At 40.5% G+C, this 19,472-nt stretch overlaps 1 protein-coding gene across 3 annotated transcripts in view; it reads left to right on the forward strand.

The window, feature by feature from the left end:
- The first annotated feature begins 2,717 nt into the window (after positions 1-2,717).
- Positions 2,718-19,472, forward strand: part of LOC115138641 (sprouty-related, EVH1 domain-containing protein 1-like) — a 68,444-nt gene continuing 51,689 nt past the window's right edge. Inside the window, exons 1-2 of one of the 3 annotated variants that reach the window (XM_029675712.2) lie at positions 2,718-3,471; positions 4,824-4,901. In XM_029675712.2, coding sequence (XP_029531572.1) covers positions 4,885-4,901 — 17 coding nt within the window. In that variant the 5' untranslated portion in view covers positions 2,718-3,471; positions 4,824-4,884. The remainder of the gene's footprint in view (positions 3,472-4,823; positions 4,902-19,472) is intronic. The other 2 variants (XM_029675711.2, XM_029675710.2) reach the window with 2 other exon arrangements.

Genomic DNA, 19,472 nt, shown 5'->3' on the forward strand with positions numbered 1-19,472 from the left:
CCCTACAGGTATGCTATTGGGAAACAGGAATCAACAACATCAACAGGAACATAAAGGGAACCAATCCGTGTGGCTTAAATCAAATAAACAAGAGAGGGAGGGACACAATGTAGATAAAAAGGCAGAGGATCCTTAGATTAGTGTCTTTAGGAGTTGTTGTTTACCTTACTGTCTATGGGCTCTAAGAGGTCTCTCAGACTGAATGTCTGATGATGTACACACACATCCTGTTCTCTCCATAATGTTCATACAAAGAGGGACCTTCACTTCCCTTCACTTGTGACCGGAGGTTGACTGTCTACTCTAGATCACTCTGCTGCTTACGCTAGTGATCACCTGAGTTTGAGGCCGTCACCTGATTGTGGTCATGCATGAGAGCTAGAAACCGGTGCTGCTTTGAATAGAACGCAGCTTAGTTTGGATGTTTCACCTTGAGCAACTTCATCTTCCTTCAGTAGATATGCTGTGTCGCTAAGCTGTGTGTTTCAATGTGTGTCTTGCTTTACACCATCCTGACTTTCATAACTCACTTTCCTTGGAATGTTTTCAATGTTGGTGTGCATTCTTGCAGTATGTGAGTGAGTTACTTAATCTACTGCATCTATGATATGTGTTTATAAAATATTATGAGTCGTTGCTCCCTTAAAACTTGAGTAGGTAACCCTGCTCTAGATCTAATCTTCAGGTATTGAGGTCACCATTGATTTATTATGTTATTTATCTCCTTTAACGGGGGACCCTGATTGCTCTATGTGAGGGAAGTAGCGCAATGAGGCTTTTCCCTTTGAGCTAAACATCCTGTTGCCCCTGTGCTCTGTACACTGTGTTGTCTGTGAACAACACAGGAAATGCATTAGGCCATCCATATTTGTGAGATGAGAAAACAAACTGACTTCCTGAACTCTGAATAGTCCTCCAAAGAATAGAGGCAATGCTAGTGGAAAAATTCAAAGATTGTCATTGTTTTACTGCTCAAATGAAACAAGGGACACTTTATTTGAGCTTGTGGAACTAAGCCTAAACATGAGGACACTCAATTATGTTAAAGGAGGGGTGAAAAGTGTACTACTGTAACCTACTTTTCAAATTGAATTAATTTTATAGACCCATTGCCACAAAGGTCTGTTTGGTGACATCAACATGCTTATAAGACTGCAAATAGCATGGTAATTGAGTCTGAACCATATTGATTTTTTTGTAAATACATTTAAAATAACTTTGTTCTAAGAATATCAGCAGCAATTTTTTGTTGTTGTCTTAAGGTTAATGTCAGGTATAAGGTGAGCAGTGTGGTTAAATTTAGGGTTAGGTTTAAAATCTAACATTAAGAAGAGAAATTGTAGAAATAGGCGGAATTTAGCCAAAAGTATGACTTTGTGGCTGTGGTAACTAGTGACGACTGCAGTTTGTGCCACAGCCTTAAATATCAGCTGTATAAAACAAGCTGTATGGGAGCCAGTGAAATACAAAGAAACTTCTCACACAACATACTGTCACTATGACAACCGGGCAGAATTATTTAGCCCGATTTCTCGCTATTCCAGACAGCCCAGAAATCCAATAGCGTTAAAGTCTCATATAACCACCCCATTGGTTTCTCATGGCATATGACATCTCACAGGAGTGAATAAGATTAATGCATATCATATGAATTTGGGGTTAAATTGTCAATTGGTATTGCTTTTGTTTTCTGGCTGTCTTTATGTCACAAAATAAAAATGTTTGCAGAATGCCAATGTAATAGCACGATATACTACATTCACTATCTTTTGGAGAAACATGTAGTTAGAAAAATACAATAATCATAATAAAGTTAAAGATCTGTGAACATGAGTGGGTTGTGTTTTTCAAAGGTTTACTTACACTTTCTGGTTAATGTAATTTTTAAAATAAATAATATTATTATTTAATAATGCTATGGCTGTGAAAGGCTAAACTAATTGGCTAACTTTATTCTCTGTCTTCAAATGTAATTTCGATCTGAATTATGTTTATATTGTTGTCTATTAGTATCGCCTTTTGCATCCAAGAAGACGGTCAAAACGGATATTCTGGCCCGAAGCAAATATATTGAAGATTACTCATTTACCCGGCCGGATCAAAAAGTCACTGCAGATACAATATAATTTTCAGGATTATTTTTAACACTTCCCATCATGGTGATGTCAACATGAAACAATCATTTTCTGGAATCCAAACAAATGACATTCATCATCATTCACATATCTGGCCTCAGACCTACTCTTGAGATCAAGCCTACAGCCAATGAATGAGAAAACGATTGAAGAATACAGCTGTAGCCTTCGTTCTCTGTTATTTGAAATCATGAAGTGGAATCTGATGTAATTCCACGTGCTGCCCCATGTATTCGGCTCATATGTCTATACAATCTCCTCCATTTTATAGCACTAGTCTTCCAGTATGAAAGCAGTTGTTTTCTGTGACGCCAAAGGCGCGAAATGCAACCAACACCAACATAATCTACACATGCTAGTTTATTGATGGTGGTATCACACACACAATCCTTCTCACAGATTATTTTTTATTTTTCGTGCTATCACACATACGCTTCCTTTTTTCTGTATCACTGCGTGACTGAAGGGAAACTTCTGTTGGGAAGTGCAGGGACTACTTTAGGTCAATTTTGGATATAAATAATCCGAATATATGCCTAATGACACAGGCATATTTTATCAAATGTTTCTCACGTATGGTTAGAGTTGATGTAAGCAATATAATTTATAGTTGAGAATCCTTTGACATATCATATGTATTTTTTGCAGCCATGCGGAAGGATTTCATTGTAGAACTGGTGGTCGACGCTTCCGCCCAGTTTTCCGATGTTCATTGCTCGAGTTGAAAATGGAGTTCGATTAAAACAGATGTCCAACAACTTCTTCGGGAAAATGTAACTCACTGTATTTGCTTTTGTATGTCAATTTCTTAATATACATTATGTTATACCTTTTTCTAGCTGTGGAGGCTATAATTCAACGTACACCGACACATTGACGGACCAACCAGCGCTTTTTAAGTGTTGTCCTGGACCTGAAGTTGGAGAGGGGAATGCTCGATAACTAGCCACTAATAACGTGCCAAATGTCGGTTTTATTTTGTACACTTTTTAGCATCTGAACGCATTGGATTTCGTTTTACCGAAGAGGATGACGAAGATGTGCATTTTGTTGAGGTTGGATTTTACTTCCAGGGAAAATAAAATTAATAATCGGTTGTCACTCCTCGCAATTGAGTTACAAAATTAGCTAGGCTACTTGGTTTTCCTAAAAGAGCTCAGTTATGCATGCACCATTGTAAGACAATTAACTTTTATACAATATCTAGTGATTTTATGCGAAAGAAAATGGTGATATTTGCGGTTTATTTCCCCGCCGTCACTGCGTCCTCGATGCTATTGCCAGGATTTGGATCCCCGTGAGAAAAAATGAGCGAAGATTCAACAAATCCAAACGAGTGAGTACATTTTTATCCCACATTCTAGAACGCGATGATAATTCTGCCTTCATGTATCGAATCGTCACTGCAACGATTTGCACGATTCTAAATTTCTCTGTTCCACATGATCCTTGGTTCTACAAATACAATTTTGAGAACTCATATTTTAACGAGGTTACTATTGAAGTAATACATCCATTTATTTTGTTTGGTTTGTTTTCCATGATCACAACAACGTGTTATGGGACTTGATGCAATAGAAATAAAACCGTCTGCAACGGCAGATGCTAAATGTACTTTTGACGACTGTATAGAAAATGGATGCAATATATATGATAGTTGTTTCATCAAGACTGTCTTTGAAAAATACCTTATGATTGGACTGCAATTGGATAATATCTATTGATATTTCAGATTGTATGTGTGACTAAATCGTCATTTATTACAATCACTGTGGCTAGGTTTTGTGTTTAAGCGTATGATTTAAGAAGATTTATATGCTTACTGTACCTACTCAAATTATATTGTCATAAGAATCAATATTATACAATAGTGTTTTCTTGACATTTGATAGCAGGTTACTCTGTTAGTTAATGTAGAGGTTTTAAAAATGTATATTCTCTCGAATATTTTTTTTTTCAATGGAAATGTGGCTGTAAACTGGTTGCTGCAAAAGTAGAAGACGCCATATTTTTTTCTCAATAGCACTCATTTGCATATCACAATCTCCATTCATAATTTTTTTTTTAAATGGACGTATTGCTTTCCAAATGTGACTGGGCTACGCCGGGAAAGCAACATTTATGTGAATTGACATATGGTCCTTTGTGTCGCTGTAAATCCGTATTGTTTTAATGGGCTGATCTCTTGCGTTGCTTGTTGACAGTCAGTGAGAAATATCTGCTCGGGAGGTGCTGCGATCACGTGACCCCTTCCATTCATAAAGAGTACCTGGGTGCCCATTCACAGTACGCTGTACAGTACAGTGTCTCGCAACTCACTGGCGATCACACAAAGATTTGGGATGAGCTTAATCTGGATGTAGACATGACAGACAACCATTCATTTGAAAACAAATAAATCATGCAAGGATGATTTGCTCTTATCGCATTCTTCTGATGCTCTCAAAACTGGCATACATATTTTTTAATTTATTCTAGATGGTTGAAATCTGTTCCTATGCTGACATTTCCATCGTTTATGTGTCTGAAAGACACCCATGCTCGCACACAACAGGTTGATTGATTTAAAGTGGGGGGAAAATAAGTCTGTCCTTGAACGAGGCAATGTAGGCATATTGTTGTTTCATATTCAATATATTACATAAGCAAGGACCATGATGTATGGTGCTTTGCGTTTGTTCTTCCTAGTGACTGCAGCAGCACAACACATAAGATGGCCAACATATGATGCAATTGAAGATCAAGGAAGATGGTGGGAAAAGAACAGTAAGCCCCACCTGATCCATTTTTATATTCATGCTGGCTGGAATTTACGTTCAGTCTAGCAGCTGTTGTACATAATGTACGCATCTGATGACAAAGAACACACAAAGAAGCAAGATGTTTTTAATGTCACTGGATGCCATTTTGACACATTTGAGCTACACTATTGTATCAAATATTAAGGTTTATCAGGTTTTGTACTTGTAAAGCATATGACAGAGCCATTGCAATGTGTATCTTCCAGTTTCACCTCACAACAGCATTAAAGTTAACCATGTCAATGAGTAGCCAAGGACAATCATTAAACCACACTTATTGTTGTGAGTCGTGTGTGAATACAATGGGATGCTCAGTAGGTTACATTGTCGTCTTGTTGGGAGTTTCTGGACACTTCTCTGTTTGCATCACGGGCATAGTAATATATCATTCATTACAGCTTGTTGCTTCGTCAAATGATCACAAAGCTGTGTGATGAATAAAATGTGGTTGAATGTGTGTGCTACTCACTCACACGCAAAGATGCACTCGTACAGGTTATTAAAATATTTTTTGCTGTGAACGTGAAATGCATACCACCATGTTAAATATCCAGTCTGCACGATACACTGAAAAGAGGAAGGGCTAGGCCTAACATGGCCTACTGTGTGTGTGTGTGTGGTCGAAGAAGGTAGCGTAGTCCTCCAAAAATAATCACACAGAGAAAGTAGAAGAACCAGGGTGTGTCTGTCTTGGACTATAGGAGACATATCCTTACGAGGGAGCTTAGAAGTAGTCTTTAATAAGGTTCTTCTGCCATCCAGGGATTTGAGCTATGACATGCATAGTAAACAAGGGTGGGCTAATAAAGCCCAAAATTATAACGAAATAGCAAAATCAGACATGCTGTTAGCTAAATGCAAATACAAACTAATTGCAAAGAATGGCAAATTCAGCTGATAAAGTTATACAAGCATAGGTAGTAGCTACCAAATGTAATTTTCAGTGAGTGTGGACATTTTACAAGTGAAAGTGAGTGAGAGAAACTGCAAATGAATGAATAAAGTTGTGATGCATGCTTTCCTGAAGGAAGAGCAGCAAGTGTACGGAGCAGAGGGGAGGGAAAAAATGTGCTAGTAAGAAGCACAGGGAAATAATGACATATTTTATGTCTGGCATTGGTAAGGTCATTAATAAATAAGTAGGGTTAGCCTAATGGTTTTGGATTGATGTTCTGTTTTCTGTTTAGCCTAGTTTGCCAGTCAGGTGATTTCTCTTGGACTCCTCTTCTTCCTATCTGTGTGATTGATTTGACAGCTCAGCATTTCTGTCAATGTGGGCTGTCACGATCTTATCACCTGGGTGCCTGTTCTGCCCCTCGCGCCATTCCTCTGACCGGCTTCTCCCAAAATAATTCCCTCAAACAATAACTGATTGAATGTGAGTATTTTGCCTTTCCGACAGAGCATAGCTTCTTCAGCTGTTCGGCTAGTCGTTTATGGTGGTGATAATTGCTCAAGTTATGTGCTGTGGAACATTGAAATAATGTTTAGTAGGCTACGTTTTGTTAATCTCTCTCGCTAGAGTTTCGGGTGATGCAGTCTAATGGGGGGAAATGAATAGCCTACATAACACAAGTGGTGCTTTTCCATCAAGACTTACCCCCACATCAGTGGGCAGCCAGTGTTTTAGGGTGGCGGGTAGCCTAGCGGTTAGTGTTGGGCCTATAACCAAAAGGTTGCTGGTTCTGGAAAATAGTCTGAGCCTTCTGTAAAACACTAGGGTAAATCCTCCTGGAAATGCGCCACACCTGTAGTTTTGAAGCCTGAATGTAGCCTTGGCTTACACACTCCTCCTAGGCCTGAGTTTCAAATACCAATTGGTGTGTAGGCTTGGGCGGTATCCAGATTTTCACACCATCCTGGGATTTACGGTATTACTGGAATAGCACACAAGGGGGTGCTAAAAGTGCCCATTGAGCCTCTACAAAAAAGTAAGTCGCTCCAGATAAGTGTCTGTTACATTGCTAAAATGCCTTTAGCTAAATGCTAACGAGCGAAAACTAACAAACTAATTGAAAAGATGAGCAAATCCAGCTCATAAAGTTATACAAGCATAGCTAGTAGCTACTGAATGTCATTTACAGTGAGTGTGGACATTTTACAAGTGAATGAGAGAAGTTGTGCGAATGAACAAAGTTGTGATGCATGCTTTTCTGAAGGAAGAGCACTGAGCAGAAGACAGAAGAACGTAGGAAGGGGGGAAAAACGCTAGTAGGAAGCACAGGCAGCTGTACAGAACTTTGACTTCTCGAACACGGCAGAAAGACGTTATAAGATATCTGATGGCGAACATTTAGTAGTGAATTGTGTACAAGTGTAACTTACTTCATTGCCTCGTGCGCCGCGCCGCACAACAGACATTCCGATATACAGTACCAGTCAAAAGTTTGGACACACCTACTCATTCAAGGGTTTTTCTTTATTTTTTACTATTTTCTACATTGTAGAATAATAGTGAAGACATCAACTATGAAATAACATATATGGAATCATGTAGTAACCGAAAAAGTGTTCAATCAAAATATATTTGAGATTCTTCAAAGTAGCCACCCTTCGCCTTGACAGCTTTGAACACTTTGGCATTCGCTCAACCAGCTTCATGAGGTAGTCACCTGGGATGCATTTAAATTAACAGGAGTGCCTTGTTAAAAGTTTGTGGAATTTCTTTCCTTAATGCTTTTGAGCCAATCAGTTTTGTTGTAATAAGGTAGGGGTGGTATATAGAAGATAGCTCTAAAGAAACCACTACTAAATGGACACCAATGAGAAGAAGAGACTTGCTTGGGCCAAGAAACACAGGCAATGGACATTAGACCGGTGGAAATTTGTCCTTTGGTCTGATGAGTCCAAATGTAAGATTTTTGGTTCCAACCGCCGTGTCTTTGTGAGACGCAGAGTATTGTGAACGGATGATATCTGCACGTGTGGTTCCCACCGTGAAGCATGGAGGAGGAGGTGTGATGGTTTGGGAGTGCTTTGACTGTAAAACTGTTGCTTTTATTTAGAATGCAATGCCTGGCTACCACAGCGTTCAGTGGCGATACTCCCTCCCATCTGGTTGGCACTTAGTGAGATTATCATTTGTTTTTCATCAGGACAATGACCCAACACATCTCCAGGCTGTGTAAGGGCTATTTGACCAAGGAGAGTGATGGAGAGCTGCATCAGATGACCTGGCATGCACAATGACCCAACCTCAACCCAATTGAAATAGTTTGGGATGAGTTGGACCCCAGAGTGATTGAAAAGTAGCCAACAACTGCTCAGCATATGTGGGAACTCCTTCAAGATTGTTGGAAAAGCATTCCTCATGAAACTGGTTGAAAGAATGACAAGCATGTGCAAAGCTGTCATCAAGGCAAAGGGTGGCTACTTTTGAAGAATATAAAATATATTTTGTTTTGTAACACTTTTTTTGGTTCTACATGATTCCATATTTATTATTTCGTTGTTTTGATGTCTTTTATTCTATAATGTAGAAAATAGTCCAAATAAAGACCCTTGAATGAGTAGGTGTCCAAACTTCTGACTTGTACTCTATATACAACTTTTGTATTGAATGTACATAGAATGCTTTCTCCCGTTGTGCTCTTTACAACGAACACGTGTCTGGCTCAACTGTTTTGGGGAACTAGGGTAAGCTTCATAATGTGACAAGGGAAGAAAGCAATATGCTTAATCTCTCAATGTATTGCACAAGTTGACTGCAGGTATTAACTTCCAAAGTAGCAACCAATTTTCCAATTTATGGAAACTACAAATAGTTTTGATGTTATTGGAAAACCATCTCGTGGCATTTCCTAAATACCCCGGTATACGGCATATACGGTGTTCCGCCCAAGCCTAGTGTGAAGTGGGTAGTCAAAGGATTTAGAGGTCCTCAGAGTTGTCTGTAGTTTTGCTTCTGTATTATTTTGGGGAATTAGCCTTTCAATAGTTTCTGGCCACTGCTCTGTATTGATTGAATTGGAACTTGTCATCTGTGCAAATAAAATGTACGAAGGAAGTTTTGGTCTTACATAGGCTAACATCCTGACTTTGGATTGGGTCAGAGCGCGTTGTTCTTTTCTAACTATATCAGCAGGCTGGCCTAGTAGGTTGTCAAACGATCACTGATTCTTGCTCCCACTTATCTCAAGATATATCTTTTGCCAAATGTCAGAAAAAGTATTTTTCCTGCCTCAACGTCATCGTTTCTCCTTTCGTTCTCTACCTATTCTTAACATATGATAATTAGCTGTGGCGGATAGGCTTGGGCAGTATACCATATATACCGGGGTATTTGAAAATGGCCACGGGATAGTTTGTCTATCGTTAACTATTTATTTTGAAGTTGTTTAAATACATTTTAATATTTGAATCTACTTTTTAAGTAAATACCTGCAGTCAACCGGTGCAATATGTTAAGAGATATAGACGAACGCATTTTTTCATTTCACCTGTCACAAAATGTTTCATTATAAAGTTTACCAGTAGTCCCCAGTGATATGGTGTTTGTTTACAAGCACACAACTATAAGAGACCGTAGCCTTGAGAGTCACTCACTGTTGTGCAGCACGAGGCAGGTGATCTAGTTACCCTATGGAATTCACAACTAAGTGTTTGCCAGCTAGATAACTTAACTATTATAGGGACACTTTGGGATTTTGGCTATGATGCCCTTTATCTACTTCCCCAGAGTAAGATGAACTTGTGGATACCATTTTTTTTATGTCTCTGTGTCCAGTATGAAGGGAGATTCATGAGCCAATGCCTACTAGCGATGCCCATAGGCTTCCAGTACTAGCATGCTAAGGATGTCTAAAATGTTCTAAATGCTCTGCAGTTGTGGATTTGGTTTGCTAATTTAGTAGCTAGTTAGCTAAGTGGTTAGCTTCTTCCAAAATAAATCCTTGTTTGGTAACAGCAGAGAATCCCCTCTTGGATCTGTCTAATATTTGTCTTGTGCTTGCAGCAAACTGAGTAGCTTTTTTGAGTTACTAGTATAACTTTATGAGCTGGGATGTCTGTCCTGCAAATAGTTTAGGTCAGACTGTATAAAATGTTTAATGCACACATCAGCATTTAGTTATTCTCTATGGGATTTGACACGTACCAAGCCTAATGGAGGATGAGCAGTTGTTTAATCTGTGAAATTACCCCGTGTACAGGCTATTTATAGTCTGCTTTTCTGTTACATGGTGTTGTATTGTTTGCATGACAATACTTCTCTATAAACCTTTCTGGATGAATGGGATGATTTGTTACTGACAGTGTGTTACTGTGTAACTGAGCAGGCCCTGTACAGTATGAATGTAGTCTGTTCTGGCTCTTCTCTTCCCATGGCCAGAGTTACGATTCTGTGTATTTTAAACCCGAGCAACTTCCCTATTGTAATTCTCATTTCCTCTTTTAAGTATTTTAGGAGCGGACCTGAACTAGTAAATATCATCAGTGTATTTGGATAGTAATATTTCATTCTTTAAAACAGCACTGTACCCATTTTAGTTGACTGTCTCACCAATCAAGACAAAATGATCATGCGTATGCAATGCCCATTTACCTTAGAAACTGCTAGGCTGTGTCGTATTAGACCAGGCTAAAACATCCTCCCCGTTTCTTTTTGTCAGATATATAGTGAGACCTTTTTTTCAAGGAGCTCTCTGGTGTGCCTTGGCCATATCCCAATGCTTCTACGAAATTCTTTGAACAGTAAAACGTCTGAATTTTAGGTATTGTTTTCAGTTGTGCTGCTGCATGAAGGCTTTGCTGGGAGCTGCTGCAGCTGAGGTAAGATGGTTCTTTCCTGCAAGACCACTGACATAAAAGGGCACAGATGTAAATCCAAAACCTTGTCTTTTGATTGAGTTTCCAAGCTCTTTGAAAACAGGAAGGAGTTGGGGCCTGTGAGTGTATTCGCATGTGTACATGCTTTTCTAGTTTGTGTCTGTAAAATACATGTAGCTATAGGCTAGATGAGGGGATTGAAGCAAACATAACTTCATTTTATGATCCAAACATTTGACCGGGTATGTAGCCTATTATAGGGAAATTGATGCTCATCTGCTCATCTTATTAGCCATTTTTAGAAATTGAACCTGACGTTCTATGAGAAGCCACTTCTCCAATGTGTAGCCTACACGTGTGTTAAGTGTTTCTCACAAGGTCTTCTAGCTAGAACATTTTTCAACGCAGTTGTTCTTTATAGCGTGCTAGATTGTAAAGGGCAGTACAGTAGTCTAGTTTGATAGTTTCTTTACAACTCGCCACAATGTGAATATTTTTAAATATTATGCTGTGGTTGTGATGCTTTAACAACAGTGTGGATTACAGGGGTAGTTTACAGCATACTAATGTGCCATTTCTGTGATTGTTAACAACCATGGTGGATGGATGATGGCTTCTTTACAGCATGGTGCATTCCTTGTAATGAGGTCTTGCTTCTTCTCAGCCTTGTCCTAGTACCCGTTCCTAGCACTCCCCAGTCTTAAATCTGAGATTCTGCAGTTACTATTGCAATTAGAAGCAGGGTCTCCAAAGACTACTTTCACATCAAAGCCGCCCGTAGACGCCGTAGCAGTCCATATTAGCCATTCCTCTTTTTCTGTAATGGTGAGTGCACGGTTTTAATTTGCCAAATGCTTGCTGTTTTAATTATGATCATCTCAATATGTTGTGCTTTGATGTTTTGGGGCTTTTGATACACATATGGGATTCTTTTGATTTATTTCAGTACACTGGTGCTGGGGTACCCAGAACATTGTCGTTGGTGTTACAGGCCCAAACGTGTAATGAGGTTGGTTAGCATTGGTGTGAGGCATAAAATCATTGTTACAGAAACATTGCTGGAGTAGCTTGACATGGTGCTTTAGTGCCCGTTCAGATTTGTTAGACTTGTTACCAGCACCGGTGTTCACGTTAGCTACACTTGCCGTGGCTTCAGCGACAATATGTTCTCTGCCCACCTCTATTATTTTAAATCTCACAGAATGCTATGCGAGCATCTTCTCATCTTAACCGTTAGACCTACAGTACTTCAATAATACAAAATGATACACCAATTCACACGTATGTGCAGACCATTTTAAAAGGGTTTATTTTCCCATTTGCAAACTCAAATGACAGGAGTCAGACAATAACACAGAAGTCCGTTACGACGCCAAACTGCAGTCAGGTCAAGACCCTGTTGAGGTCGAGAAGCACGCAGATACGCTTACCTGAGACTGTTTCTGACAATCTTTTGTGGTGCAAACCTACAGCTTCATCAGCTGTCAGGTGGCTGGTCTCAGACGATCCCGCAGGTGAAGAAGCCGGATGTGGAGAGCCTGGGCTGGCGTGGTTAAGCGTGGTGTGCGGTTGTGAGGCCAATTTGGACATATTGCCAAATTCTCCAAAACAGCATTGGAAGCATCTTATAGTAGAGAAATTAACATTCTATTCTCTGGCAACAGCTCTGGTGGACATTCAAGCAGTCGGCATGCCAATTGCATGCTCCCTCATCTTGAGACATCTGTGGCATTGTGTTGTGTGACAAAATTGCACATTTTAGAGTGGCATTTTTTATTGTCCCCAGCACAAGGTGAACCTGGGTAATGATCATGCTGTTTAATCACCTTCTTGATATGCCACACCTGTCAGGTGGATGGATTATCTTGGCAAAGGTGAAATGCTCAGTAAAGGGGATGTGAGGAAATTTGTGCACAACATTTGAGGCATTTTGTGTGTATGGGATCTTTTATTTCAGCTCATGAAACATGGGACCAACACTTTACATGTTGCATTTATATTTTTGTTCAGTTGGATTATATTACAATTTAAGATAACTACCTCAACTAACCAGGCTTTGTTTTATCCTGTAATGCAAGTAATTTTTTTGTTACACTTCTATATAGGCTAGGATATGTAGCCTATTTATAGCCATCTTGTTGGGTAGATTTGCTGTTGTACAGAAGGCATGTTGAATTTCAGGATAGCTAGGTTCATCGTTAACTACCCTAATACTTGCTGTACATAGAACCCTTTAGAGCATGGCACTTGCAACGCCAGGGTTGTGGGTTCGATTCCCACGGGGGACCAGAATGAAACTATGGACTTAAGTCGCTCTCGATAAGGGCGTCTGCTAAATGACTAAAATTGTTAAATTCCATGGTTGGGTTCTGTCATTTTGTCCAGCATCCAAAGGGTTGTGTTGGTGTTTTGTTTTGGGTCTACATGCCTGTGGTGTATTTGTAAAACATTTAAACAGTAGCCAATGTCCTTTTTGGAAACGTGAAGATATGTGTGTGTTAGAGTATGTTCGTCCTTGATGCAGTTGCTCAGTTTGCATGGAAGAAGGTATCCAGATGATTCAGACATAAAAAAAAAATGAGTCCATGCTAGTGAAAAAAATAAGTTCTCTAAATGTTTTCTCTCCTCTGCTTGCGGTTCCTTTCCCTCTGCGGAAGGATAATCTAAAGAATCAGATTGGGATAAGTAGCTTGTGTTTATTTTCCGAGTGACTTTTTGATTCTAAATCTTAATCCCAAAGTGGGCTGCTGGGGCTTGACGGCCTGCCTCCCCTTTAGGTACAAGGGGGAGTGGTGGTGGTGATGTCTCTCCCCTTTTCTAATGCTAATGAAAAGAGGAATGGTTTTCCAGCCTTTAGCTTGCAGAGTGTGTCTCTCCTGCAGCATGCTCCATTGCCTGGACATTGTGAGAGCACAAAACTCCAGGCCTGGGATCCAATAACGTGAAATTTCAGCAGAGAAGCAGCCATTGTGTAGAGAGGCAGCCGTGGAGGGTGATGGGTGGGAGGGGAGGGAGGGAGGGCGGATGGGAAGGAGGCGAGGGTGACTTGGAGATCACCCAGGGCTCAGGCCACATCGTCCCACTCCTGTCTTACTTTCAGGCCTCCTCCTCCTCCTGTCCCCCCAGGGGCTGGGAAGCCCAGGGGCTGAGGCAGAAGCAGAGCATGATGGCATGCTGGAGCTCTGTGAGCCACGGTCCAGGGCCACAGACAAACGGCCACTTTGTTAGGTCAGGAAATGGTTGTCCCAGGATCCCCCTTCGCCACCACACACTGAAGCAGCCAGGCCCTCTGGGCGCAGGCCTGGCCAGCACGTGCTCTCAAGTACAGTCCTAGCCTACAGCCCTTTATGTTGCTGTTCCTGCTGTGTGTTTGGGTGGCTTGTACTGTGGTGGTGTGTGTAATGTATAGCCTAGTTTGTGGAAGTTGAGCTGGTTTAGCAGTGTTTTCCACAAGTACATGGAGTTGCCAGCGAAATAAAAAGTAGCCAGCCAGGTAGTTCTGGGCGGTGGGGGTCCGGGAGGCATGCCCCCTGAGGAAAAAACAATTCCAGAATGAGCTCTTTTGGTGACCTCTGGTACATTCTAACGCCCATAATTCCATCTGAAATACACAGCTAAGTTATGGACTACTTTAATGGCTTTACCTCTCATATCTCCAGTTTTACTGCAAGGTGTGAATTACCACAATTATGTTTGGTCTTCAAATTATGTATTTTTTTGGGCTCTGCTGCTGTGTACACTTAGGGTAAGGAAACCACTGTTATTTTGGTCAACTATCCCTTTAACAGTTTGGCCTGTCAATCAAGGATGTTTGTGAGTCACATGGTAGGGTTTCAGACCTGTCAATCAATCACTGTGGGTGGGACTTTGAGGGAAGGCGGTAGATTAGTATTCCAGTCTACCCTTTTCAATCTAACATATCGTGACAAACTAAAACTAGTCGACTCTTTCAGTTTGGTTTATTTTCTTAACCTAATGAAAAATGCTCTGTAAAATAAACATGGATTCCCTGTTGAGAAACAATATAGAAATCAAGGAAAATGGTTAAAACAAAACATTTATGGGGAGTACCCCCAGCCCCCCCACCATATTGTATAAAAGCGGGGGTGTACAAAGTCAGGCGCCCGTGAATAGACCTACAAGAATGTTTTGAAGAATGAAGCAGGTGTTAAACATGGGCTTTGCTACACAGAAAGAAGCAGTTGGCTACTCCATTGTTGACACTAATCAAGTCAGTAGGCCTATCTCAATATCTTTAACAGTGACATAAGTACACTATATATACAAAAGTATGTGGACACTCCTCCAAAGTAGAGGATTTGGCTATTTCAGACACACCCATTGCTGACAGGTGTATAACATCGAGCACACAGCCATGCAATTTACATAGACAAACATTGGCATTAGAATGGCCTTACTGAAGAACTCAGTGACTTTCAATGTGGCACCGTCATAGGATACCACCTTTGAAACAAGTCAATTTGTCAAATTCGTAGTACCCTACAAAAGCCGTAGTACCCTACCAGTATGCAAATTAGGGAACCAAATTAACAGCTAGCTCTCTCACTCGATTCAGGTTCCGTTGAACTAACAGATAAGTTAAAAAATGGTTTGAACAACCCAACCCACCACTAGGCTACACTGACATGTCACTTTAGCAGTCAAGGGCTTCAAATTATTGGAAAATATAAACCAGATCTTTTGGTTTACTTGTCCCAATGCGATACCATAGACATGACTATGTTGTATGATTTATGAATAGCGAAGAAATATTGTAGATTTACTTTATTTAGTCAATTCAACACCTTTTTATATGCTAGTCGACACAAGCTGTTCTGTCATCAATCGAGGCGCAGTAAATAGCCCATGTTCTCCAAATACATGGCTGGCTGTATAGGTGCCACAAAAGAATAATTATAAGCTCAGCAAAAAAATAAAAGTCCTCTCACTGTCAACTGCCATGATTTTCAGCAAACTTATTAGCATGTGTAAATATTTGTTTGAACATAACAAGATTCAACAACTGAGACACAAACTGAACAAGTTCCACAGACATGTGACTAACAGAAATTGAATGTGTCCCTGAACAAAGGGGGGGTTAAATCAAAGTCAGTATCTGGTGTGGCCACCAGCTGCATTAAGTACTGCAGTGCATCTCCTCATTGACTGCACCAGATTTGCCAGTTCTTGCTGTGAGAAGCACCTGCAAGTTCCCGAACATTTCTGGGGGGGAATGTCCCTAGCCGTCACCCTCCGATCCAACAGGTCCCAGACGTGCTCAATGGGATTGAGATCGGGGTTTTTCTCTGGCCATGGCAGAACACTGACATTCCTGTCTTGCAGGAAATCACGCATAGAACGAGCAGTATGGCTGGTGGCATTGTCATGCTGGAGGGTCATGTCAGGATGAGCCTTTAGGAAGGGTACCACATGAGGGAGGAGGACGTCTTCCCTGTATGACAACATGCTCAGTCTGATGATGCTGTGACACACCGCCCCAGACCATCCCGCTCCAGAGTTCAGGCCTCGGTGTAACGCTCATTCCTTCGACGATAAACGTGAATCCGACCATCACCCCTGGTGAGACAAAACCGCGACTCGTCAGTGAAGAGCACTTTTTGCCAGTCCTGTCTGGTCCAGTGACGGTGGGTTTGTTCCCATAGGTGACACTGTTGCCGGTGGTGTCTGGTGAGGACCTGCCTTACAACACGCCTGCAAGCCCAGACATTCTGAGCACTGATGGAGTGATTGTGCGTTCCTGGTGTAACTCAGGCAGTTGTTGTTGCCATCCTGTACCTGTCCCACAGGTGTGATGTTCGGATGTACCGATCCTGTGCAGGTGTTGTTACACTTGGTCTGCCACTGCGAGGACGATCAGCTGTCCGTCCTGTCACAGTACAGACATTGCAATTTATTGCCCTGGCCACATCTGCAGTCCTCATGCCTCCTTGCAGCATGCCTAAGGCAGAGTTCACGCAGATGAGCAGGACCCTGGGCATCTTTCTTTTGGTGTTTTTCAGAGTCAGTAGAAAGGCCTCTTTAGTGTCCTAAGTTTTCATAACTGTGACCTTAATTGCCTACCGTCTGTACGCTGTTAGTGTCTTAACGACTGTTCCACAGGTGCATGTTCATTAATTGTTTATGGTTCATTGAACAAGCATGGGAAACAGTGTTTAAACCCTTTACAATGAAGATCTGCCAAGGGTCCTGAAAAAATTCTAATAGTTTGCCTAATTTCAGTATGAGAAAACAATCAATGTGTAGAGAATCATTGTACCATCTAAACCACTGTGAAATATCCTTTCAATAACCCAAAATATTGTATTTTCAACTGTTTGAAGCTAGTGTACAAAACCGAAAGCAAAAACTAAACTTAAGACTGGGAAGCATAGAAATAGTGCACATAGAACAGATCTACCACTTCTTAGATTTGCTTTCAATGAGTGACTTTTTCGATGTGAATTTAGTCGGGTGGACCCAGAAAGTTTATATTGAGCTTTTAAATAGGTTTCAACTCATCCTTACCACTACATGGGAAGTGAAAATTCACTCGCATTAGACTCATCATGCTCTCGCTCCTCCGTGAAATGAAATTTGACTGCAACCAACCACAGCATACACAAGTAACACAGATTGCCGAGAGGCTGGACAGACTGCAGACTGACATAACCAGAAGTTTTTTCCTCGCTTTGTGACTGACAGGTGCCTGTCCAATCAATAGATAACTAGAAGATGCCTACCGTTATTCTTTAGTTGGAGAAGGCTATACAGACTTTTCTGACTAGTGAATTTAAACTTTTAAATGAAAAGAAGCCTGGTTAATGAAGTGCCGCTTATGGACGGCGTTTCAAACACTGGTTTAGGTATGAAATCATAGGCAAGCAGTTGTGGTATAAGAAAAACTGCAAGTGATTGAACGTGTCTTTCTGTTTATTTCACTACAGCTTATTAGGTCATTTAGACCGTTCTATAATTTAGGTATTTAGAGGTATTTTGCTGTTGCTTCTCCAGTAGTATGTTGTCTACTTGCTCAGTTAGACAGTCCTTAATTCATTTTTTTAGCTAAAGGGTACTATAAAGCTACACTGATATTGGGACACTGATATTTTTGTTGACAAATACAATGTTTACAAACAATGGAGTAAAACAACCTTATGTCGAGTTTGATATCTCTGTCGTCATATATCCTACTAGATTGTATTGAGAAGGGTGAGCGAACTTTCTCAATGACCTTTCTCAACAAACCTGTTTGTCTAGCCTATATTGAGGAAGATGCTATAATCCTGAAATGCGCATATAGGCTGCGCTCTATAAGAGAAGAGGAGAATTATGCCATAGTTTGTTGATGGACTTGAGGGGTTTAAATCCGTATGAGAGCTGTCGACTCCCTCCCTCCCCCTACCATGCCCCCGTTCTTCCCCTCACTCACTCATTCCCGCTGTTTTCTTCTACTTTTTTGTTGGAAATGAAGTCGGTCATCCAGCAGAATAACTTGGAATAATTTGGAATGGGGGGCGGGACTGAGGCAGGTCTACTTTCTCTTTTTCTCTCTTTCCCTCTCTGCTTGCGGGCCCAAGCCAGCTGATCCGCTTCCGCTCTCATTGTGTGTCCAATGGACTGTGCACCCAGCGAGGGGCACGGCGCCCAGCCTTTGTCTCCATGGACCGCCCCACTCTGTACAGGACAGGGGGTTGTGTGTGCGCATGTTAGGGCCCTATAAATACACGATGTGGAAAACACAGACAGAATCTAGACATTTAAAACTGTATTCAACAATATAAAAATATAATTGTTTTTAGTAGGGAATCAACTAAATGTATTAAATGTCTGAAGAGGCAATGAGAATTTCCCCCTGTCTATTTATGCGGTGCACTATTAGCAATGATTAGCAAATCTTCTGGTAATTGGAAAGGCTTTCCCAATAACCTGTAAAAATAATCACCCCTTTTTACATCAGAAGTTGTCACAAAGTTCTTATTAATGAACTGAACCTAAAACACCAGAGAGCAAGCAATGCAGATGTAGAAGCACGGTGGCGAAAAGCTCCCTAGAAAGGCTGGAATCTTGGAAGAAATCTAGAAATCTCTTGGCTGTGCTAGGTGGAGATCATAGGATTACATGGCCATTAACGCCAGATGGTTCTTCAAAATGTTAAAACGTTCATAGATGACCAGCAGGGTCAAATAATAAACAGTGGTTATAGAGAGTGCAACAGGTCAGCACTAGAGGACGGCCGATTCTGATTGTTCAACGCTGATACCGATTATTGGAGGACAAAAAAAGCCGATACCGATTAATCGACCGATTAAAAAAAAAAAAAATAATAATAATAATTTAAAAAAAAAAAATATATATATATATATATATATATATATATATATATATATACTGAACTAACACTTATTTTAACTTAATATAATACATCAATAAAATCCATTTAGCCTCAAATAAGTAAAGAAACATGTTCAATTTGGTTTAAATAATGCAAAAACAAAGTAAAAGTGCAATATGTGCTATGTAAGAAAGCTAATGTTTAAGTTCATTGCTCAGAACATGAGAACATATGAAAGCTGGTGGTTCCTTTTAACATGAGTCTTCAATATTCCCATGTAAGAAGTTTTAGGTTAGTTATTATAGGACTTATAGGACTATTTGTCTCTCTACCATATGTATTTCATATACCTTTGACTATTGGATGTTCTTATAGGCACTTTAGTATTTCCAGTGTAACAGTATAGCTTCCATACCTCTCCTTGCTCCTACCTGGGCT

Source organism: Oncorhynchus nerka, linkage group LG12, assembly GCF_034236695.1.
Source record: "Oncorhynchus nerka isolate Pitt River linkage group LG12, Oner_Uvic_2.0, whole genome shotgun sequence".
Lineage (NCBI taxonomy): Eukaryota > Metazoa > Chordata > Actinopteri > Salmoniformes > Salmonidae > Oncorhynchus > Oncorhynchus nerka.